Source organism: Thermobia domestica, chromosome 16 (assembly GCF_964235325.1).
Source record: "Thermobia domestica chromosome 16, izTheDome1.hap1.1, whole genome shotgun sequence".
Lineage (NCBI taxonomy): Eukaryota > Metazoa > Arthropoda > Insecta > Zygentoma > Lepismatidae > Thermobia > Thermobia domestica.
The window spans coordinates 39,416,897-39,437,851 of NC_137469.1; the positions used below are offsets into that span (position 1 = coordinate 39,416,897).

General features: G+C 36.4%; 1 protein-coding gene across 7 annotated transcripts in view; it reads right to left on the reverse strand.

Moving 5' to 3' along the window:
- The window catches only part of LpR1 (Lipophorin receptor 1), a 484,208-nt gene that overhangs the window by 140,938 nt on the left and 322,315 nt on the right, over window positions 1–20,955 (reverse strand). For 2 of the 7 annotated variants that reach the window (XM_081742363.1, XM_081742364.1), the window contains exon 1: window positions 1,190–1,333. The exons of the other annotated variants lie outside the window; for them this stretch is intronic. In XM_081742363.1, coding sequence (XP_081598489.1) covers window positions 1,190–1,304 — 115 coding nt within the window. In that variant the 5' untranslated portion in view covers window positions 1,305–1,333. Of the gene's footprint in view, window positions 1–1,189; window positions 1,334–20,955 lie in introns of those variants that run through there. 7 annotated transcript variants of the gene reach the window in all.

Genomic DNA, 20,955 nt, shown 5'->3' on the forward strand with positions numbered 1-20,955 from the left:
GTATTTACAAACTTCGTGGAAAGAATCACTGTCATATATATTTTGATTTTCTTTTCTTTGTAAGAAATGCTAAAAATTATATAAATCTGTGCCAAACCAAACAAATTAATACGCAGTTAATTTGAAATGAAATGAAATATCTCAGTTTAACGACCCACAATTATGCCCTCTATGTTAAGAAAAACGATAATTATAGCAAGCGAATGATAAATGGAAACATTGGTAGAACGAGAAAGTGGGAAGAAACGGGAGTACCGCGAAAAATCCCACGAACACGGTGTTGTCCACCACAAACTAACTTGGCCGGGGACCCCCCCATGCACTAGAGGTAAACGTTCTACCATTGAGCCACCTTGGCCCTCCAATTAATTTGTTCGACCTGGCATAGACAGAAAAAATATTTATTTATTGATAGTAGCAACTTCTTAGGGCATTTTATTAGTTTACTTTTCTCTTAGCGATTTTTATGACGTACAGCAATATTTCTGTTTTAAAAATGTTTGTTACACTTTTCTGATTTCCTTACCCGCAATACCTTAGGTAGGTACCTAAAGACAGGACACTAACTTCCTATAAAATAGGTCGACTTATACACTTTACTTTTTCGAATCGTTTCACACGTTACGGAATTATGTGAACATATAAAAACGGTATTAACACTTTCAGTTGTTGACGAATATCATGGTCTAGATCCGAAGACTATTGTTAAATCTTTATGGAATTTATAAAGGGACCATCTCGGAGGCATAAGTCTACTCTTGCAAATAAAATAATCAACCAATATACACGAGTAAAATTGAAAATCATTGTCTGTTTCTAAATTCGGTTTAAAAAAAATGCACATACCATTCAGTTCATGAGGACAAAACTCGCGAAATTGCTAATTTCTTCCGGTTACAACACTTGAATCGTAAAACTGGAGCTTCACACTTGACATCAACTTCACCATAATTACTAAATAGGTAAAAGGAATTAACACGCCTTACCTTCTATTATAAGAGGCACAATTTACAAACATTTCCTCCCAATATGGAAAAAATTACTAGAGCAAAATGGAAATATTAAAAAAAAAAAAAAAAAAAAAATCGCTCGCCCATTTCATCCAAAAATCCAGGTCATCCAGAAACAAAAATATTTCGATGGCGGGGTCATCTTCGATGGCAACTTCCGAAGGGGGAAAAAATCGTACCAGAAGATGTAGCTTCCGGGCTAACAGCCTGTATCCCAGCCACGAAGAGGGCAAAGATGACACAGGAGACGTATGCACACATCATCACCAGAGAACAACAACGTCCGACACCCATCTTGGTCACTTGAAAACTATTAAAGTTGTTCGACATTCATCCCAGTTTTCATAATTTTTTAAAAAAAGAAAGAAAAAAATATCAGCTGCGAAAAGGAGATCTCTTGCATCATATTTTTGTATCGCCGATGGGAGGAAAACCAGCACGAAGGTCAGTGATTGGCTACGGAGTTTCGAGGGGAAAGAACGTGATTGGATACTTTTCTTTTTGCTCTTTTCCTGCACTGACTATACTATAATTTTTGCACGAACTATCTTTACCCGCCACAACAAAGGCGGGTGGAGACAGAAAAAAAGAAGGATGCTGTTGGATGACGCAACTTAAACTACAGATAAACAAAGCCATGTGACTGGCGACAGATTCAAACAATTTTTGTTTCAAGTTACTTTCTTATTAAGAGAAAGAATATTCTCACAAGGCGACCATGCAGTGTTCCACATTCCATCAAACAATTATTGCTTGAAAAAAAAAAAAAAAAAAAAAAAAAAAATCTTCCTCTAATGCTAAAAAGGTCGATGCATTGTCGATGACGGCTACGCTAGACAGAATTCATTTGCCGTGTAGATTTCTTGGAAGAGCTCTAGTTTCAGACAGCGTGTTGACTGCAGTATTATACAGACTGTAGTATTAGTTTGGTAAGTTTTTTTTTTTTTTTTTAACCAGTTCTTTTTATTATTCTTATTCTAAGCGTGTCACGTCTTTTCATACAAGAACCCTTAATCTTTCCTCGTAATCTTTCGAGAACATGTGAGGAGGGTAATTCAATGGAATTAAAGTTATTTTCGGTACATGTCATATTTTATATAATTCAGTACGTACTGGTACATGCAGAAGAAACGAATTCGGAAACGCATTAAAAGAAAAAAGAAACGAACACCTACAGGAGACTTGAAAATTACTTTGTTGTTTTGTTTAGTATAATTTAGGATTTAGATTTCTGGTCTTTCGGCATTTGTGGCCAATTGGCCCGTCACGTATGAAGGATGGCGTCCATTGGCGAGAATACTACCCGGGAAAAGAGAAGGAAGGAAGCGGCTTGGGACGCATAATTTGGGTACCATCCCGGCATTTCCCTGTTGTGAATGAAGAAAATCCATGAAAACCTCATTCAGGATGGCTCGCCTGAAAAACCTTTTTACACTTTTTCGATCACCGAGTACCCCCAGCGGGAAACGAACCGAACGCGTTGTTTAGTGTAGTCTTGAGAATATTGGAATGAGGACGGTGAATGGTTGGACTAAAGTTTTTGCATCCTTTATAGCACCAAAACTACAAAATATAACCCTATAGTTTAAAAGTAGAATCCAAACCACCGTATTGAGTCAAATTTTATTGTTCCCCCCACCAAGGATCGAACCTAGGGCTGTGTTCACCAAAGGTGCGCCCGTACGCAACTAGCCACAAAGGCCAGCGAGAAAGGCGAAAGGGTAGACCTGATCCTCAAAATTCTCCCCTGAATATTGCCACATTAAAAAAAAAAAAAAAAAAAAAAAAAAAACTTTTAAACCAACAAGTCAAAAAAAGATTTTTTAAAAATTGGGCCACAACAGTTACAATGTAATATACCATTCCAGTAAAAACGGGAAGAGAGGAAGACGGCTAGGGGCAGACTAACCTAGAAGCGAAGTCGACGCACATTGCATAGCTTCATTAAGAACATTATATATATTGAATACTATGGTGTGTGACTAAGCATTTACTTTGAAGAACCAAAAACCACCTTTCGAAAGGAAAGTGTTTTGGGGACAAATTGCCATCTTTCTTCTCTTGTATCTACTCTAGCATTCATCTGGCAGTGTGGCCAGGGGGATTAGGACCCCCTGAAACGTTCAGTTATTTGTTATGTATGTCTGAATGCAAGGTGAACTTAAGTCAATTCTTCCCCCCCAAATATGATGTCGACCCCGACTTAATGTCATAACCAGGGGCGTATCCACAGAGGGATCCACTGGGTTCGGACCCCCCAAAAAAATCCTTACATACATTTGTATACTTTCTCAATAAAACTATAATTGTTTAACAGTAAAATGATTGATGAGCATGAACATTTGATCTTACACTTCATCTGTACTCTTTCTCTTATAAAAGCAATCTAGTTCTTATCAGTGTTTTTTTTTTTTCTAAAAATATTCGTAGGTGGAAGTATTTTACGATTACTTATCGTCGTTTCGGGTGCAGAATAATACCCGTTCAGTACTACATAGACGTAGTGACTTGTAGTATTGGAACCCCCCCAAAGTATGGACCCCTCCCTATAACAAATTTTTGGGCGAGCACCTGGTCCTATCTTAAGTGTATCAATATAACCCAGTAGCATCATTTCAGGTTTCAGTAACGGCAGCACGATTCTCTACCAACATAAGAGTTACGTTTTTTTTATTAGAATACCTAGGTATAATTTATTAAAAAGCACAATTAATTCTCAAATTCAATTGAAATAATATTTTAAAATGAATGGTGTATCCGATACATTGATATTACAATATAATTTGAACAAGAATCTTCAAGTTACTTTCCGTTGTAGGTATTGAATTCTTATTCTTAATGAAGAATAAACAGAGCTGAATTATCTAATTTTTATTCACTGCAGTAAACATAACATTTCTGTTAATACATTTGTTTTATAAACTTAATATAAGAAGAAAAACCGAAGTACTTCTAAAGTAATCAGTTTCGTTGAGAGAAACTTAGGAATTATCAAAATATTGATCACATTACGGATTAAAAATATAAATTTACTCGCACTGTTTTAAAAAAGTTACAAGAAAGTAGCACTGAAGTCCAGATAATAGCGTTAAGTAAATACACGCGCGTACCCTAAGTATTGCCACAAGCTATACCAGAGAATACGATCGAAAAAATTAATATGCGTCTGGAACCTAAATTGCGGTTGAACATAATGGCTGATAATCGCTTGTTTCGCAACACTTGATACGTGAGTGAAAGACATGGGAACAAGTATTAAAGAAAGAAAGAAAAAAAAACGCTTGATCTTTATATGTATACCATAAAAGGCTTGTTCTTTTTGTATTGTTTACGTAAAAAAGGTACATATTTTAAGTACTAAGGTTAAGTCTTTTGTTTTATATCAGGCGCGTATTAATAACTTTAACCCAGAAGAGGCCAAACTAGGTTTAATCTGGCATAAATAGAAGTTCTGAAGGAACATTGTCTGGCTGTGAACTAAAGCAAATTGATAAGTGTTGGAGACAATGATGGTGCTTAGTCTAGAAAAAGCATCGTGAATATGATGACTCGTCTCGAAACATTTGTGTGTTTCTATCGCAAGAGGTCTCTGTACAGTAGTATAATTTCGTTCTGGTTTCCGGGTGGAGGGATCCAATAGCTATATGTGTTAAGTTTATATATACTTAATCCATATTTTGCCAAATTTTAGTCCATATGTAAGCTCATATAAAGCCACTTGTTAGTACGTATAGATGCTAGCTCTGGTAATAATATATATTATTAAATAACACTAGTTGAACCTGTGCTCTGTACATAGCGCATCATTCACACATGAGCATGAATCGCCTTGTCATTCCTCACAACATCTGTACATGTCCCTTTACAAGACACAAGTGAAAGAAGTCTTGATAAAAATCTGCAAGGAGTACCGTAAAGGGAAGATTTTTTTCGAGTATTTTTTTTAAATATCTCGCACCGTTTGCAAGATTGAGCCTACTTCCGGTTGGAGTTTCTAATTCATGCATGATCAGTGTTTTTTCTTCTTGCATGCAGTATGGAATAAGCAAATACATTACACACACACACAATTAATTATGATGTCATTTATATATGGCGTTCATTGGGCAAAACACTCCAAATAATAAAGATTCATCTTAGCCTGGAGAAATGGTTATCCTTAGTTTTTCATTATCATTTGGCCATGAAACAAACGCCTGAGAGATATACAACTGAATACAACTATGTAGTGTTGGAATGTGTAACTCATAGGTTATGACGATTAAAAAAAAAAAAAAAAAATTCAACACTTTCAGTGTACTCCTAAAAATGTAATAAAGAAATAATGGCCATGTTTTTAAATATTCAATTAGAACTGGACAATCTACAAAAAAAATTGGGAATCGACCAGCGGAAACGGCACGTTTCTAGCACTTGTGCTTTTCGAGATTTTATTGTCGAAAGGATTGGAGACAAACATATAAACTTTTCTTTGGAAATAAACATAAACCTAACATTTTAATATATAGAAAGGGCCTATGTGACTTTCTACCAAAAAAAAGTCAATATTACGTCAGCAAATATAAAATCAATATTATATTTATATATATAAAGGGAGACCACGTTTTTATATTCAAATCACTTGACTGTAAAAAAATGTATTTCTTATGCCAAACAGCACGTAGTATCCAGGTATGCGTTTTACGTCCTTATGAAAATGTGGTTAAGGAGGACAGGATCTAGTGTTAAAGTGGGCTCAAATTCACGACTGGATGGGACTTAAACCCAGTGAAGTTGGAGGATACGCAGCCCATTACGTAAGATTAACCTTCACAGGACATAGGTAATTCCCCGCTGGTACTGTCCTATAAAATCCATCTCTCTTGTAGGTACAAAATCCATCTCTCTTATGTGGTGGGGAATTACCACACAAGAGAAACTGATTTTATAACTACAAGAGAGATGGGTTTTATAGGACATCACCATCGGTCTAGCTTACAGTGCGTAAGATGTATATAATGTAGTTATCTAAGACATTTGTCAAATATAAATTAGAACTTATTTTATTCAATTGGAACAGTCCGTCTGTTTAATACATTAGGCAAACAAAATAGAAGTGGTAGAGCAATGTTTTATTAGACTACTGTTGTAAGACGGAAAAAAGATTAATAATAATAATAATACAATTATGAATATTGGCCACTCCGAACTTCATTCGAAAGAAGGAAATTCATTGTTAAAGCATTAATTTAAAAAGTTGGGTTATTGTTGTTGACATTGTTCTTTAGGAATACTGAATTATATAATTAGAAATTGATCCCCACTGGGTAGGGTTGGCATATATTTTCTTATTTCTGCGGCGATGAATCCCGACTGTTATATTATTAAATTGTTCCTCGAATTCAAGAAGTAAAGAAAAAAGCACCATTTATTGTGAAACATTGTTATAACACTGTTAATTTTATAAACAAAGTAACATAAGCTGCCACCCCTGCAGAGAGATTCGGTATTGGTTACCTCCTTGAGATCTCGTCGCTTTGAATGTTCTTAGCAGCAAAAGCTGGATTTTTCGTTAATGTGGATTTCTTTTCGTAAAATTATGAACGGAAATAGCAAAAAAACGAGATACTCTTCCCTCCTTTGTGTGGCGCTCTTCCTGGCTGCCTATGTTCTTGAGGCTGTTAACAGCTTCGTTTTAGGCCATCTTGTTAATGAAGAGCACTTTGCGAACCTGTAAATTCGCACCCTCTTCTTCTCGTTTCAGTACTTTATACTGTAAATAACTCAAGAGCCTTCTTTTCGCTGCTTTTAGTAAACACAAGATGGGTCTGCCTTTTACTTCCACCCAAACAACAACAGAAAATAACTTATTCAAATTTCTTAACCATATCCTCATTAGTTTATTTGAAATCAATTATTTCGATTAGTAAACAACGCGAGTCAAATTTGAATTACATGTTTACTGCGTATATAAATCAGTGGCGGCTGGTACTATAAGTTGCATGGTTGTGCAACCGGATATTTTTTTAAATACTAAAAATATTTTTAAGTGTTAAAGTAGTGTATCAGTAAAAAATAAACCTTTGCTCTTGAGCGCAAAACAGTATTGATGCATTTCTGAAAAAAGTCAATTAAAAAAAGGAAAGAAAGAGAGAGATTTACCTTTCCAGTGGCAGCGAACGTTGCCACTGGAAGCAGTAACATTGAGCATATGGCAGCGAGCTCCTATCTCTTAACATGGGGAAGTGGATTTATTCTTGCAACGCTCCTATCTTCCCGTATTGGTCCCTTACGGTTGCATTTTTTCCGCAACTGGTCAGCTTCTGTAATAGTTACGAATTCCTCCGCTTAGCAGCGCTTGACTCAGTTGATAGGGTGAGGAAGATACAGACGCGTGGAAGAAAGAAGTTATTCACAAAACATAAACTCGCAAAGAACAAATATAAGTCTGGTGGTAGCAGGGACGGATCCAGGCTGAAAGTTTGGGGGGCGGTCGTTCGAAGTCAATACATTTTATTTAACATTTATAATACAAAGGTGAAAATTCTTGGGATAAGATTTATTTTTTAAAAAAATCCTATTCTGGGGGGAAGGGGGGTCAATCGAGTCTCCAAGAAGAAAATGTCTTACTACGGGTCTAATTCCTAGCTCTGTGTCCTTCGTGCACATGATTCCGTGTTCGATTTCCGGCGGAGAGCATAAATGAATATAAAATCATTCACTTCCAATACTCATCTGTCTTCTTTAGCCTAATTTGCTGGAATGTTAAACTATTTTTTTTTTTAATTTTCAAAGGAAAACATCTTAGATTTCATGCTTCTTTACAGACAAAAAAAATACGTGGTTCCTGAAAATGGACTTTTTGTTCCGTATATTTATACAAAGAAATGCTAACAAAATGCGTATTGTCGGAGGAGAGAGGTGTTTCTGGACCCCAAAGAAAATAAAGCGGAAAATATTTGCGGTAGCGATGCTTTCTATTCAGAGAAACTTGGCGAGCAGCATTTCAGATTTCAATAAAGTCATAGAAAAATTTGAAGCCCGAAAGATCGAAGAAAGACCTTCCATTCTAAAATAATGCATAGTTTATATAATTAAATAATTTTGTTTAACTGCGTGCATGCAATTTTCTTGCTTTTTTTCTTCTTTTCGGATTAACGCCATCATTCATGGCTTACAGCACATACTATATATTCGATTTATCTCGTGTCCAATAACATGAGTGTAGAGGTTTTGTATATAAATAGTGTATAAACGTACATTGATAGTGGTTGTTTGAAAAAAAGGAAATAGCTTATATATTAAATTAATATTCGAGAAATAATTTAATCAATAATATACAATTAGAGCTTAAAAGACTTTCCTCTTCATATTTCCTGAATATTTCTTGGATAGGACTCAAGAATGCTGGGGGAGGGGAACACTTGCGCGTACCTACATACCTTTGATATTGCAACATTGCAACCGGTGCTTGTACAGACTACGATCCGCTACTGATATAAATATTAAAAGCATTGTATACACATAGCTATTACAATGTCAATTTATATATAATGCTGTGGTTTATATCACTTTCGTAATCGGCATTATGCAAGCACAAAGCTAGAAAATCACGATATCAGAAAAGAAACTGACTACGAGGTTGATCACAAATTATCATAACCATGGACCGAAACCAGCCCCGTTGTTTCAAGTGGAAGCGCTTTATCACTGAGAGAACATACCTCCAGGGAGCCCAATAATTTGACCGTTTCTTATAATCAAATCCCTTAATACAACAATCATCTATTAATAGTTACTATCCTTAAAAAAAGTAGCAATGTGGAAAAGGTATTTGGATTATCTTAGTGTGAATAACGTTAAGAATTTTTACATGAATATTTGAAAATGAATATTTTTACATGAATATTAAAAAAGAAAAAAAAAAATATTTAAGCCTTTCAGATTTGTGAACTAGAACTTTTAATTTTAACGTTGTATGTTGTATTCCATTGACAATTAGTATTTTGCATCCTGAATATTATACTAACCCGCTTATCTTAACAGCACTGCAGGGTAGTCTATGAAGTAGGGATGATATCCATTTCTCAGGACTGACCACATGAGAAAACCAATTTTTTTTTACTGTCTATATCTTGGGATCAACTCGATAATCATCTTTATCAACGAACTTTAATTGACAGTGATCCACTAGGCAGTTCTTGCTATTTTCTATCTCCCACATGAAGGACACAAAGACAAAACAAACCCATCAAAGAAGTTATTACCCTTTCTCCATACTTAAATACCACTTCTCATATCGTCGCATGAGAACCAGAGAAACGTAACTCCATTTTCGTAGGTTTACAGGCTAGTGGACAAATATGTTATTTTCTTAGAAAGATGTGTTTTTAATAAGATGGTAATTGAGCTACATTACAACAGATGATCGACAAGGAAAACAGATGGAGTTAAGTTCCATTTGCACCAAGTGGAGCATTCAAAGTTAGGTCCAACCATGAAAAAAAAAAAGAAAAAAGAAAAGAAAAGAAAACCGCACTGGTCCTCTTGCGACGATATTTCTCTTGTATAATTTTATTCCTATTCGAAGATGGGCGGCGTGAATACTATTTTAAAATAAAATAATTAAAACACAAATGCGAGCAGCGACAAATAACTAATATCTTTTAGCTTAATTGATTTTTAAATAAAGAACATATTAGATTCGAAGATAACTCCAGGATTGCGTTTCGACATTCTGAAATTTTCCGAATAAATAATAATTTCTTGGCTGCATTCTTATCATAATTATTGAACGAAAGGTGGAAGTATCTGTTAGTAACTAAGTAACCAAAAGTGGAGATAGCTACTTCGTGGAGAAGGTGAACACGAGATGGCATTTTGCGAAACAGGGTTCACAACTTATTGTTGGTGTCGTAATACAATACATGTGTATAACAGTTGTTGGTACATTGTAACTCTATGAACCTACTTTTTAATGTAATAACAATAATAGAGAACTAGTTTATGAATCAGTGACACATCGAACCCCGATCTCTGGTTTTCATATTTATTCAATAAAGAAATTGAAATTATTTTAAAAAGGCGAGGTAAGTGCTGTATCGCCAGTCTCTTTTTTGGAAATTTACCGTGTGAAGTGGAGAACTTATTTTAATTTGTTAGGAAGACCGTGTGAGGGGAATAGTAAAAACTAAAAATGTGGTGGTTGTAGGTTGTTTCTGATGTTATAAGTGGCACTGTATGTGGAGGTGGAAGGGACTATTTGGCGGAGAGATACCTTGTTATGATTTAGCGGCGAGAAAGAAGTATGGAAATGGACGTGGTGCTTGAGTTTTATAAAATTATACATAAAAAAAAATAAAAACAACGAGCGTCAGTTGTTAAATTGAGTGAGAGACACGGTGCACTGTTTACAAGTGGAGTGTTACTAGTATGAAAGCATGACAAGTGCTATTGAAACTCGTATCATTGGTAAACTCCACCTTTTTCACTGCCCTTGCTCACGCATATACTCACCGTCGCTGACGCGCCCGATCTCTGGACGCACCCTTGCGAGGACTCACCAGCTTGGCCCTCACTTGACTCGGTTAGGTAGCATTCGTGCTTTTTTTTTTAGTGGTCATCTAGCACAAGTTTGGTTGGTTTGTGTTCTTTGTCTTTGTCATATATCCGGACGCCGTATTTGTACGTAAATAGTAATTTTTATTAAAAATTTGAAGAGGTTTAGACGCCTCTGTTTTAAAGATAACTGACTCTAACCTAGCCCGATGTAACATAACCTAAGGTAATGTAATGTAACCAAATGTATTACATTTTGGTACTTTAAAAAAAATCGTGTGGTTCGGCTATACAGCACTAATAAAAAAAAAAAAAAAGAAAGAAAGAAAGAAAAACTAAGTACAAGACTTCGGGAGAATACTTGGCTTAAAACTGAAAAGCTTATATGAATTCAGCTTTGAAGGAAGAGGAGGCGAAAGAAACTGTTTACGCTGAAAGTAGCTTTTCTTGCTTTTTCACTGCACGTACGTATGTACGATGTCAAGCAACTGGTTTTTACGCATAAGAACAAATTTCATTTTTATTACCTGCATTTATTGCTGTGATGAGTAAAAACAAGAAAACTTAGGTCAACGGACATGAAGAAGATAGGCTTACCTTGCAAGATGGCCTGATTTTATTTTTAAAAAGAAGTAAAATATTCATAAACACACACAAAGTTCATCTTACAAATATTATATACGTAGCTGCAAGTTTGTAAACTGCAATAAGATTCAACTTTCTTAAGTGAGTTGAGTTGATTTTAAGTTTAACGTCCCGTTTAACAGCGAGGCTATATGAGACCGTGGACCTACTGATTAACGTGGAATCCGAATCACATGAGCTCCCGCCAGGAATCAAACCCGGGTCTCCAGCGCCAAAGGTGCGTACGCAGGATTTATAGGCCTGACACACGGTATTGCAGTTAGTATACGCAATATACTGTAAAGAAGCTGGATTTCGGTATGAAGTATCCATAAATATTATAAAATTAATGTACAATGTTGTTAAACAAAATTCTAGTCATCCACTTCTCTTTGAAAAGCCCTATCGTCTAACAGACATTTGCAATTAAGTGGAATGAAGAAAGTGGGAGGAAACAGAAGAATCACGAGAAACCCACTCATGCGATATTTGTCCACCACAAATCTCACTTCGCGCGAGCTGGGATCGAACCAAGGGCCCCATGCACCAGAGGTGAACGCTCTGTCACTAAGCCACACCGGCCCCGTTTTTAGGTTAATTGAGATCTTTACTGAGAATTAAATCAAAATGTCGATATTCTTATGTTATTTGCGATTTTTATTATAAATCAAACAAGTATCGATATTCTTAGGTTAATTGACATCCTTATTTAGACAGAGAACTATTTCAGTTAGTTGTTCTTGGCGCTGTTGAACGATAAGAAGGTAAACAGGGCCGGAATTCAAGCCTCCCCCCTGCCGAGTCAGCCAGGAACTCCAGATTTTGGGTTGGACTGCCGGGCTGTAGCCATATCGTGGGATTCGATAACTCCGAGATCCTATTCGCCAACGGAGGGTAGGGGGAGTAGAGCTTGCTTTATAACGCTTGGGAGCAATCACTAAACTACTTGCTAGGGAGGTTCCCTCTACCAGTAGGTAGAACTGGGAGCCTCTCTAGCACGAGACCAGTCTAGAGCCTGGTAATTCGAACACTAGGGCTGCCGAGTTTGACGGACTTAATCCATTACCTCCTTTTGGGAGGGGGATAGTGTAAGGTTCTTAGGGTGAAGGAGCAATATAAGCATTCTGTCATTGTTACAAGTATCGGATAATTGAAGTGTCGGACCGGCCATAAGAATAGGGTAACAGACCCAGCTTATGATAGGCGAAGCAAATGTTGATACATACTCAAGAATAGGTTTAACATCTTTATCTAATATCTGTATTGAAATCGAAAATAGTAAAAGTCGATTACTACTTTTGATTTCATCGGATTTCACAGCCTCTACTACAGACATGAATTTTCCCTTATTCAAACACTGTAGTAAAAACATTTTCTTGTACCGTATTTTGCCTGTCACTTTGGGAAAGAACTTATCTCCTTGAATGTTAGAGGAGTTCTCTACTGGAAGAGAGGAGACACGAGAGGAGGAAGCAAAGACGGAGAACAACCACCTGAACAGAAACTCAATAATTAATCCTCCAAGTGTTGGCTGTTAGTGATTTGTAAGAAGGTAGCCGGAGACAGGAGAGGTGAAGAAGGGAAGTTCATTTGCATCTTTTTAGGTAACAAATTTTGCGCTCCGTTTCTCCATCAAAACTTTCTTCAATTGACTCGTTACGAGCTTTTTTTTTTTTTTTTTTTTTTTTTTTTATAATAAGAAGGAAAGGACTGAAAGACTTCCTCGTCAAAATGGATGAAAATCAGTGACTAACAACGCCTTGGAAAGCAGCAAAAGAAAGAAAGAAAGAAGAAGTTCATGAGCAAAGTGTACGAAAATGTTAAAGAGGAAGAAATTATTGCCTCATTTATCACAATTTTCCACTAAAATCATAATAGTGTTCTCTAATTTGAATGTATTCTTTGCCAGCCAGGAATAGTACACTTCCTTACGATTAAATTACTTATTTTTTGTCTCTACTACGAAACAGGGTCAACACTACAATAGTAAGATTTCTATTTGGCTACTACTCACGTGTTAATGAGAAAGAATTATTGCGTTGTTCAGCTAACTTCATAGCAGGAGCGGATCTAGAAGGTAAAAACTGGGGGGGGGGGGGCAGCCAGAACTCAGACTTGAAAGTAAACTCACGATATACCTATCACGAATATATAAATGATACCTTAAATTATTTTTAACTCAAAAAACTGTGTGGGATGGGTCCGCCGGACCCGGCCTAGCTCCACCTCTGCTTCATAGTCCAAGTAAGTTACACTAAAAGCCGGTATTTGTTCTACGAGTAAGCTATCGTTCATCCGAGAGTTACATAGCATGAATTACTAAGTCGATTACCTTTCCGTAAAAGAATTGCCATGCCCCAGAGAGTTCTGTAGCACAGAGTACTACTACACCGGTATTTTCTGTAAGAGAGTTGTCACTGACTTTTTCCGAAGACATTTCTCCCAAAATTGGATGTTTTAGACAGCAGCGGCTGCATCAGGACTCAATGTTAACACAAGCGTTATTTTATTAGGCTACTTGCAATGCCCGTTCGTCGCACAGGGACAAAGTGATGAGCTCTACCCAGTTAGGATTAGGGATGGTCAGAAGCGGTTCCTGGTGGAACTGGTTTCCGGCTTTCAATGGATCCGGTTCTGGAAGAACCGGCTTTTCGGATCCAGGTCTGGAACCGGTTCCGGAACCAGTTCAGAAAAACCGGATATCCAAGAACCGGTTCCACCGGAACTTTGTGGCCATCCTAGTTAGGCCACATGGGGGATGAACTTGGTTTTGAACGGGAATAGAAGTGTCACTATTCATTTCAGTGACCCTGAAAATTATGTATTGGACACTAAAATCGTCCAATGGACAAAATTATGGATTGAACATAATAATCGTTTATGATTATTTTTACGTCACACCCTTTCCACTTCTCCTCACGTCGATGGGGGATAAATTTGGTTTTGGGAGTGTCACTATTCATCTCAGCGATCCCGCAAGGTATGGATTGAACATTAATATATACTACAAACCTAAGTTAGGACAGGATCCACTTACATATGTACCAAAAGAAGGGACTGGGGAATGGAGGTTGAAGGGAAATGCACTGTTGAGAAGAGACTAAAGAATGAAGAGTGAGGGGAAATGTATTGTTGAACCGTTACAAATTCAAAATTTCTCTCTTCACGTGACCAAACTCTTTCCCGTGATGTACACTATGACACTGCTACTTGTTTCGCGAAGAAGTTTTGAAAATACAAAAAGCGGGGATTGTATGTTCTGTCTCTTGCCTTCCCCCAGACTTCGACGACCATGATAGAATCTTGTGTGTTTTTAATATATGAGAATATATTGTTAAGTAATACGCTAGTACTTATATTGTTATAGATACTAAACCAATTTTACAAGAATTTGATTTCTTTGACAGTTTGTGCGCGCAAGTTCTGAGAATATAAGCCATATAAAGTTACTAATATTTATATACACACACACCTTTCCTAATCTAAAATTCATCTTCTAATTTCGGATGCTAAAAATACTGTACAAGGACGATACAAATTAAGTATTCAAGCTTTATGTATATAACACGATGACTATCTTTAAGAAATACCTTTAAAATAAAAAAAGAAAAATAAATAAAATAAAAGAGGGGACGGAAGATATTCTTGGAACACTACGATGAAACAAGTTTTGGTCGGGAGTTATGTTCCTAAATTACAGGCCTCAAACAATACGATACTACAATTTTCGATCAATAAACGTGCTAGCTTTTTGGCAATATCAAGAACATTTTGATAATTATAAATAGCATGGTTTGTGTAGTTGGAATCTAGCAGGTTTAGGTTTTTGTATGGATTGCATGGATCTAAAATAAGTGTTTTATTTCCTAATTGAAACACGTAAAAAGAAAGAAAGAAAGAAAAAAAAAAACATGAAGGTGGCCTTGCGAAGTAAATAAGGATACATGAGGGGGGGGGGAGACTTGTAGTAGTGTAGCATTTCAATGTTGCCAACTAATGATCAGAAATTCTATAGAAAAACTAATTTTTATGAAAAGGTTGGTTGACTGGAATTGAGCGTCCTTTTTAGAACAGGATCAATTGACTGCAGTAGGATTCGAACCCTTCTCGGGTCTGCATTGGAGACAATTACTCTACTAGGAAACAAACATAGAATCTCACAAACAGAAAGCGGAGCACAACGAGAACTGTGCTTATAGATGAACTATGCGAAACAAACTAAAATCATTTACAAACTTGCACTGAGGTAAAGTATTTATACCAAGTGACAGGATTTAGAGTATTATTCAGGAAGTAAGCATAGTTTCCGGGTCTTTAATTGGATATAAATGTTGGAAAATAACTTCCTAATGTTTTTAAAAAATAAATTATCGATCATTGTTTATGTAAGAAAAGAGTTTTGACAGGGATACATCTAGCTTCTAATTAAATAATATTTATGTTAATTCTTACACAACATTGGCCGTACAGAGAATCAATTTTGAAGTGGCCGTTCTATGACGTAGAATCACACTTTGCAATCTGAATACTAAGAACTAAAAAAACAAGTGTTGACAGTGTACAAGAAGTTATGGATCTGCGACTAGTATATCTGCACTGCGATATCAAAGTTCGAGTTTGCCTGTCACTACTGCACTTTTTTGAAAGTAGATTTTATGCTCGCTCTTTCTCTCAATGTGGTTTACTGGAAGAGGAGCAGCAAACTATGGCGTCATAGGGTATCTAGTTTAAAATGACTTACATACGTATGTATATAGAGTAAGACCCATTACTATTAAAGTGGAGCTAGAAACATTGCTTTTAAGTCTAGGTGTCGTAGCCTAATACTTCCAGTGAATTTCGAACTTGACGAATATTGCGTACCAAAAACAATGGATTACCTTAATGAACGAAAATATTTAATCAGAAATCTATATAATAACAATTAAAGTGGCTATTTGTGACTAAAATACTACCCAACCTAGCGCTTTAACTTAGATTTTTCTCGGGGGGGGGGGTAGGCATAAATATCTGGGCCCCTAGAAAAAGTTGTTGTGGGCCCTTCCGCAAATTAGAAAATAGGCCCCTTGTTTCCATCTTTCTCTTACTCTTTGTGGGCCCCCAAAGCCTGTAGGCCCTCCTGCACGCCCCTGGGCCCATTCCATACATGAAAAAATAATTAAGGAGGCAATATTGACAAATCTCAAAGACATACGAATAAATATTACTTCTAGGGCCCCTAATAGTAGACATTTTCTTTACTGAAATGGCCCCACGACTCATTTTTGTTTTATTTACCTTGTGTGTACTGTGTAGTTTATGTAATTTAGTGAATCTGTTTGATGCTTCATTTATATGTAATTTGATGTTCGTATCTTATATGGAGTAAAAGAAAATTTTGTCAAAGTGCTCCCCCCCCTCAAACTGCGGATAGCCTCCCCCCACAAGTTACGGCTCTGACCCAATCGATCTCGATCAAAATTTCAACACAGATGAGGTTCGGGCCTCGGATGATTTTTACCATTTCACTTCGACGGTGCAACTTTGAGGGGAAGAAGATATATATATATAAATGAGATCGAAAATAACGGATATTAGTGTCGAATCCATTGTTTTCGGGGTCGCTGAGATAAACAGTGACACTTCTAATACCATTTAAATTCAAATTCACCCCGCAACTTCGGGAAGGGATATATAAAAATGATCGAAACTGACCGATATCGGAGAGGGCTTTAGTAATAGTAAAAAGTAACTGAGTAACGGAGCACATTACTATTTTTTCTTATTTTAACCCCGTGAAGCAAGTAATTGCCGCTTGTCAATTATACTAGTGAATTAGTTAAAATAGGCGTTTCTAGCCTGTCAGATACGATTAATGAAAATTTTAAATCTAACTTACATATACATATAATTTTATCCTCCTCCCCCACGCTCACATAATTTATTTTCACTAAAGCCGAGATTTAGCTGTTATTTCCTTGTTAGTACCTAACTGTTCGTGTTACCAGAGGAACTCCTGCTCTTGTACTTCAAGGCCTAATTACTACTTAATCTAATTTAATCCGATCCACTACTACTCAACCAACCTTAACTTTCAGAGATAAATATGCGTGCAGAACAGTGGCGGATCTAGAAGGTAAAAACTGGGGGAACCAGCCAGAAATCAGACTATGATAGGTATATCATGAATTTACTATAAACTTTCAAAATATATAAAATAATAGCTTAAATTATTTTTGTCAGTCGAAAAACTGGGAGGCTAGGCCCCCCGACCACGGGTTAGATCCGCCACTGGTGCAGAAAACTATAATTAGTTCATTTTCGTGGATTTTCAACAAATATAAATGAAAGAAAGTTAGTTTTCTCAGTTAGAAAAAAGAAAAACGTATGCCCCCTTGCAGTACACATGGTACGTAGGCTAGTGATCGGCATATGGTTGGTAACTTCAAAATTAAATTGAAAAAAAAAAAAAAGTGCAACGCAGTTTGAAGTAATTATAAGTTGTACAACTAACAATTTGCTGTTATTTATAAAATAGTTTCGACCTCCCACTCCCAATCACAATATAGACACGTTCTTCCATAGTTATACTGCAAACTGAACTGGTTGGCAAACCGTCGTCAAAGAAAAGGCTAAATACAACGTAGGGCCAATATTAGCAGTTCGCCTTCCTACCATTTCCCAATGTTGTGCCAACGGTCTGTATTGCTCGAGTCGTCCTATAAGCAGAAAATAGCCCAAATTTTTATCTTGTCTCTTTGTAATCCCTTGTACTTTTACTGTACACTATCAAAATGTGAATATGAATATAATTTGAAACGACTGTATGACACTACACACAATTTTCTTTCGTAAAGTTCGAATACCTCCTCACCTCTAGCGAAATCATAATCCTGGTTCGACCTAAGTGCACTGTAATATCCTGCACGTGGTCTATATTTGTAAATACCAACACATGCTTTTTATTTAAAACTAAACCACGTGCTCTCTTACCACAACTGCTGCAAGAAGCAAACAACAAGAATCCTCATCATATCTGTCATATCCTGTGACATAAGAGGAACATTAGCACCTCCGCTGTTCAGAAGAGGGTATAAAACACCGTGTAAGGTCTCCACTGACATAATTTTTGGCTGGTTAAATAACCTCTCTTAGCTTGTCTTGAGCTCTGAGGTCTCCTGCCCACTCAGCTTGACTGGAGCTCTGAGATGTCCGCTTAGCTTGCCTAGAGCTGTGAGGGACACCAACCTGTCTTTGCTTGCCTGGAGCTCTATGGGAATCCTTCCCTTAACTGCCTGGGTCTAAGGATACCCAAACTAGATAGAGAACTTTGTATTGGTCTTAAATGTTAGGACCGCACTTACATTGTATGTAATTGGAATTTAAAATAAAAGGATTGCTTATAAAGGTAATTTTACAATACACTGTAGGTAACTACTATTTCCCGCTTGCAACACCAACATATCCCCGCCGAGCTAGTGACTAGCGCGCACACCTTTGTTTCGCATGGTCCCGGTTCCATTTAAGGGACGAAACATAGTACGCTGGTTCCAATTCCACCTAGAGATCCACGTGTTTCAAATTAGGCAGTGACACCCCGAATTTTACGAAAAAAATTTCAGCGTCCTGAATTATACCTAAGAGGGACGCCAAATTATCGAAAGTACAAAATATGCAAGTGACTTGTAAACTTCGATCCACGATGCGTATCTTTTGACTATCAAGATATCGATATATGGTTCTATCCCTAGAATTTTTCGTATTTGGTAGTAGTGAAATCATCACCAAGTATGTTAATTCTTTAGCTTTTAGCAGTTCAATGATTCATAACTTCTGTTCAACTAACCACAAACGAGTTTCGGTTTCGTGTGCTTTTCGTTTAAATTTTCCATTCATGAACATATGTAATAGGAATATCTATCTACTTTAAATAAATTGTTCTATATACAAATTTGGATATGAGGAACCGTCGATTTCACGCGTTCAACAAGTGTTCCGATGTACGTTTACCAACAAGAATTTTAGGAATGATTAAAAAAATGGATCAGAATGGATTAAAAGATTGCGATCTTGGCTAAGAATTTTAGGAATGATTAAAAAAAAATGAATCAAAAGATTGCAATCTTGGCAAATAATTAGTGTTTCGATCAGGGGCCATAAAATTTTTGAACGGACCCTAAATCGAGTTTTCGTATTTTCTACGGAATAAGCCCAACATAATGAGTTAAGTGATGTTTGAGTTTGGCTACACCATATGTAGTTATCCAGATATAAGACCTACAAGAAATTTTTTGATTGAAATACATCGGATCTTTTGATCCAAAAATTAATAGAATTTATATAATGATTTTTGAAGCAAAAAATAAAAAATGATGCTTTTACAAAAATATATTGAGAACACTACATCTACCAGTAAGTTCTGATACTGACTGACAAAAGAGTTAAGTATTCAAGTACTGCGCAATTCTTCTCCCGTCCCCCTCCGCTTTCTTCTCAGTCTTCAATCAAAGGGTACATGATCTTTGCTTTCCGGCTTTTATTTAGAAAGAAAAGAAGAGAAAAAGAAACAGTATGCAATTATGACAATGGTAAACATAACGTTTGAGTAGTGACGTGAAGGCAAGTATTACTGGGTTGGTCACGGAGAACTGTCTAGCCCTAAAGCGATATTCGTCTGGTTGGCTGTTTGCATGTATATTCCGCTGGTGTTAATGGCCTGTTTCCATTGAAATAAAAATAGAAAAAAAAAGAAAGAAACACAAGAACGGAAGATAGTTTTATGAAGAAGGCTGATGCAACTCATGGCAGGTGTTGACAATATATCTCCACTCCTGAAGGAGAAAAAAAACTTTTCTGATGTAACTTTTTTATAATTTTCCCGCTATGAAAATTGTCCTAAGTAATCTTTCTCGTAATTGCTTTTATTTACTAGAAAACAAGTTGAGTCAATTAATTGTACTTTTTTGGAGTTAAGATTATAAGCAAGACTCGCGCTACTGGTTGCGAAATGTATACACTGGAGCTGGACAATTCTTCCTCTTCGCTCTCTCTCTCTCTTTAAAATGACTGCACGATGCAAGTTGTTTGTTGACATAAAAAAAAAAGGCACTATAAATAATAATTAAAGAAACAACAGTAGAAACAAGTATCAAGTATCTTCTTGAATTGTTTAGAATTACGGAATCTTTCCTTCCTCTTCGAACATCTTAAGTTATGCTCGTTGCAGAATGCAAATGCATAAAAAAAATCCTTGCTGATGCAACCTCAACTGCATCTTAAGATATCTTTCCCTGATAGATTTTAAATTTCCTGACAGGTCTAACCATAAATAAGTATCATTACTACGTGTAAGCTAATTAAATAAATGTTTTTGCATGTAGAAATGTTCACCGATTGTGTGTTGATAGCAATTTAAACTGATTTATATTGGTAATATAAGATGTTAAAAACATTATTCTTATGTCATTCAACTTGCTTTAAATAAAAGCCACCGCTACTGCAATTCATTTGTATGGAAGCCTTCCAATCGAGACTTCTTTGGAAAGTGGATAGTTGTAAAGAAGCCGGTCTTGTTCGGAACAACTTGCACAAACATTTAATAAAGATTGTTGCTATCTACCTACCTACCACTATGGCCAATGAAAACCAGAGGTTTCGTGTTCCCGAAAGCTCTCCATTGACTTCTATCCTTAGCCAACTGTATTTACTTTCTACTTTGTATTCCTATTTCTGCGAGATCCATCTTAATACTACAACGATTGGGCGATATTTGATTTTTATATGCACTAGCCAGCTATCTTGCATA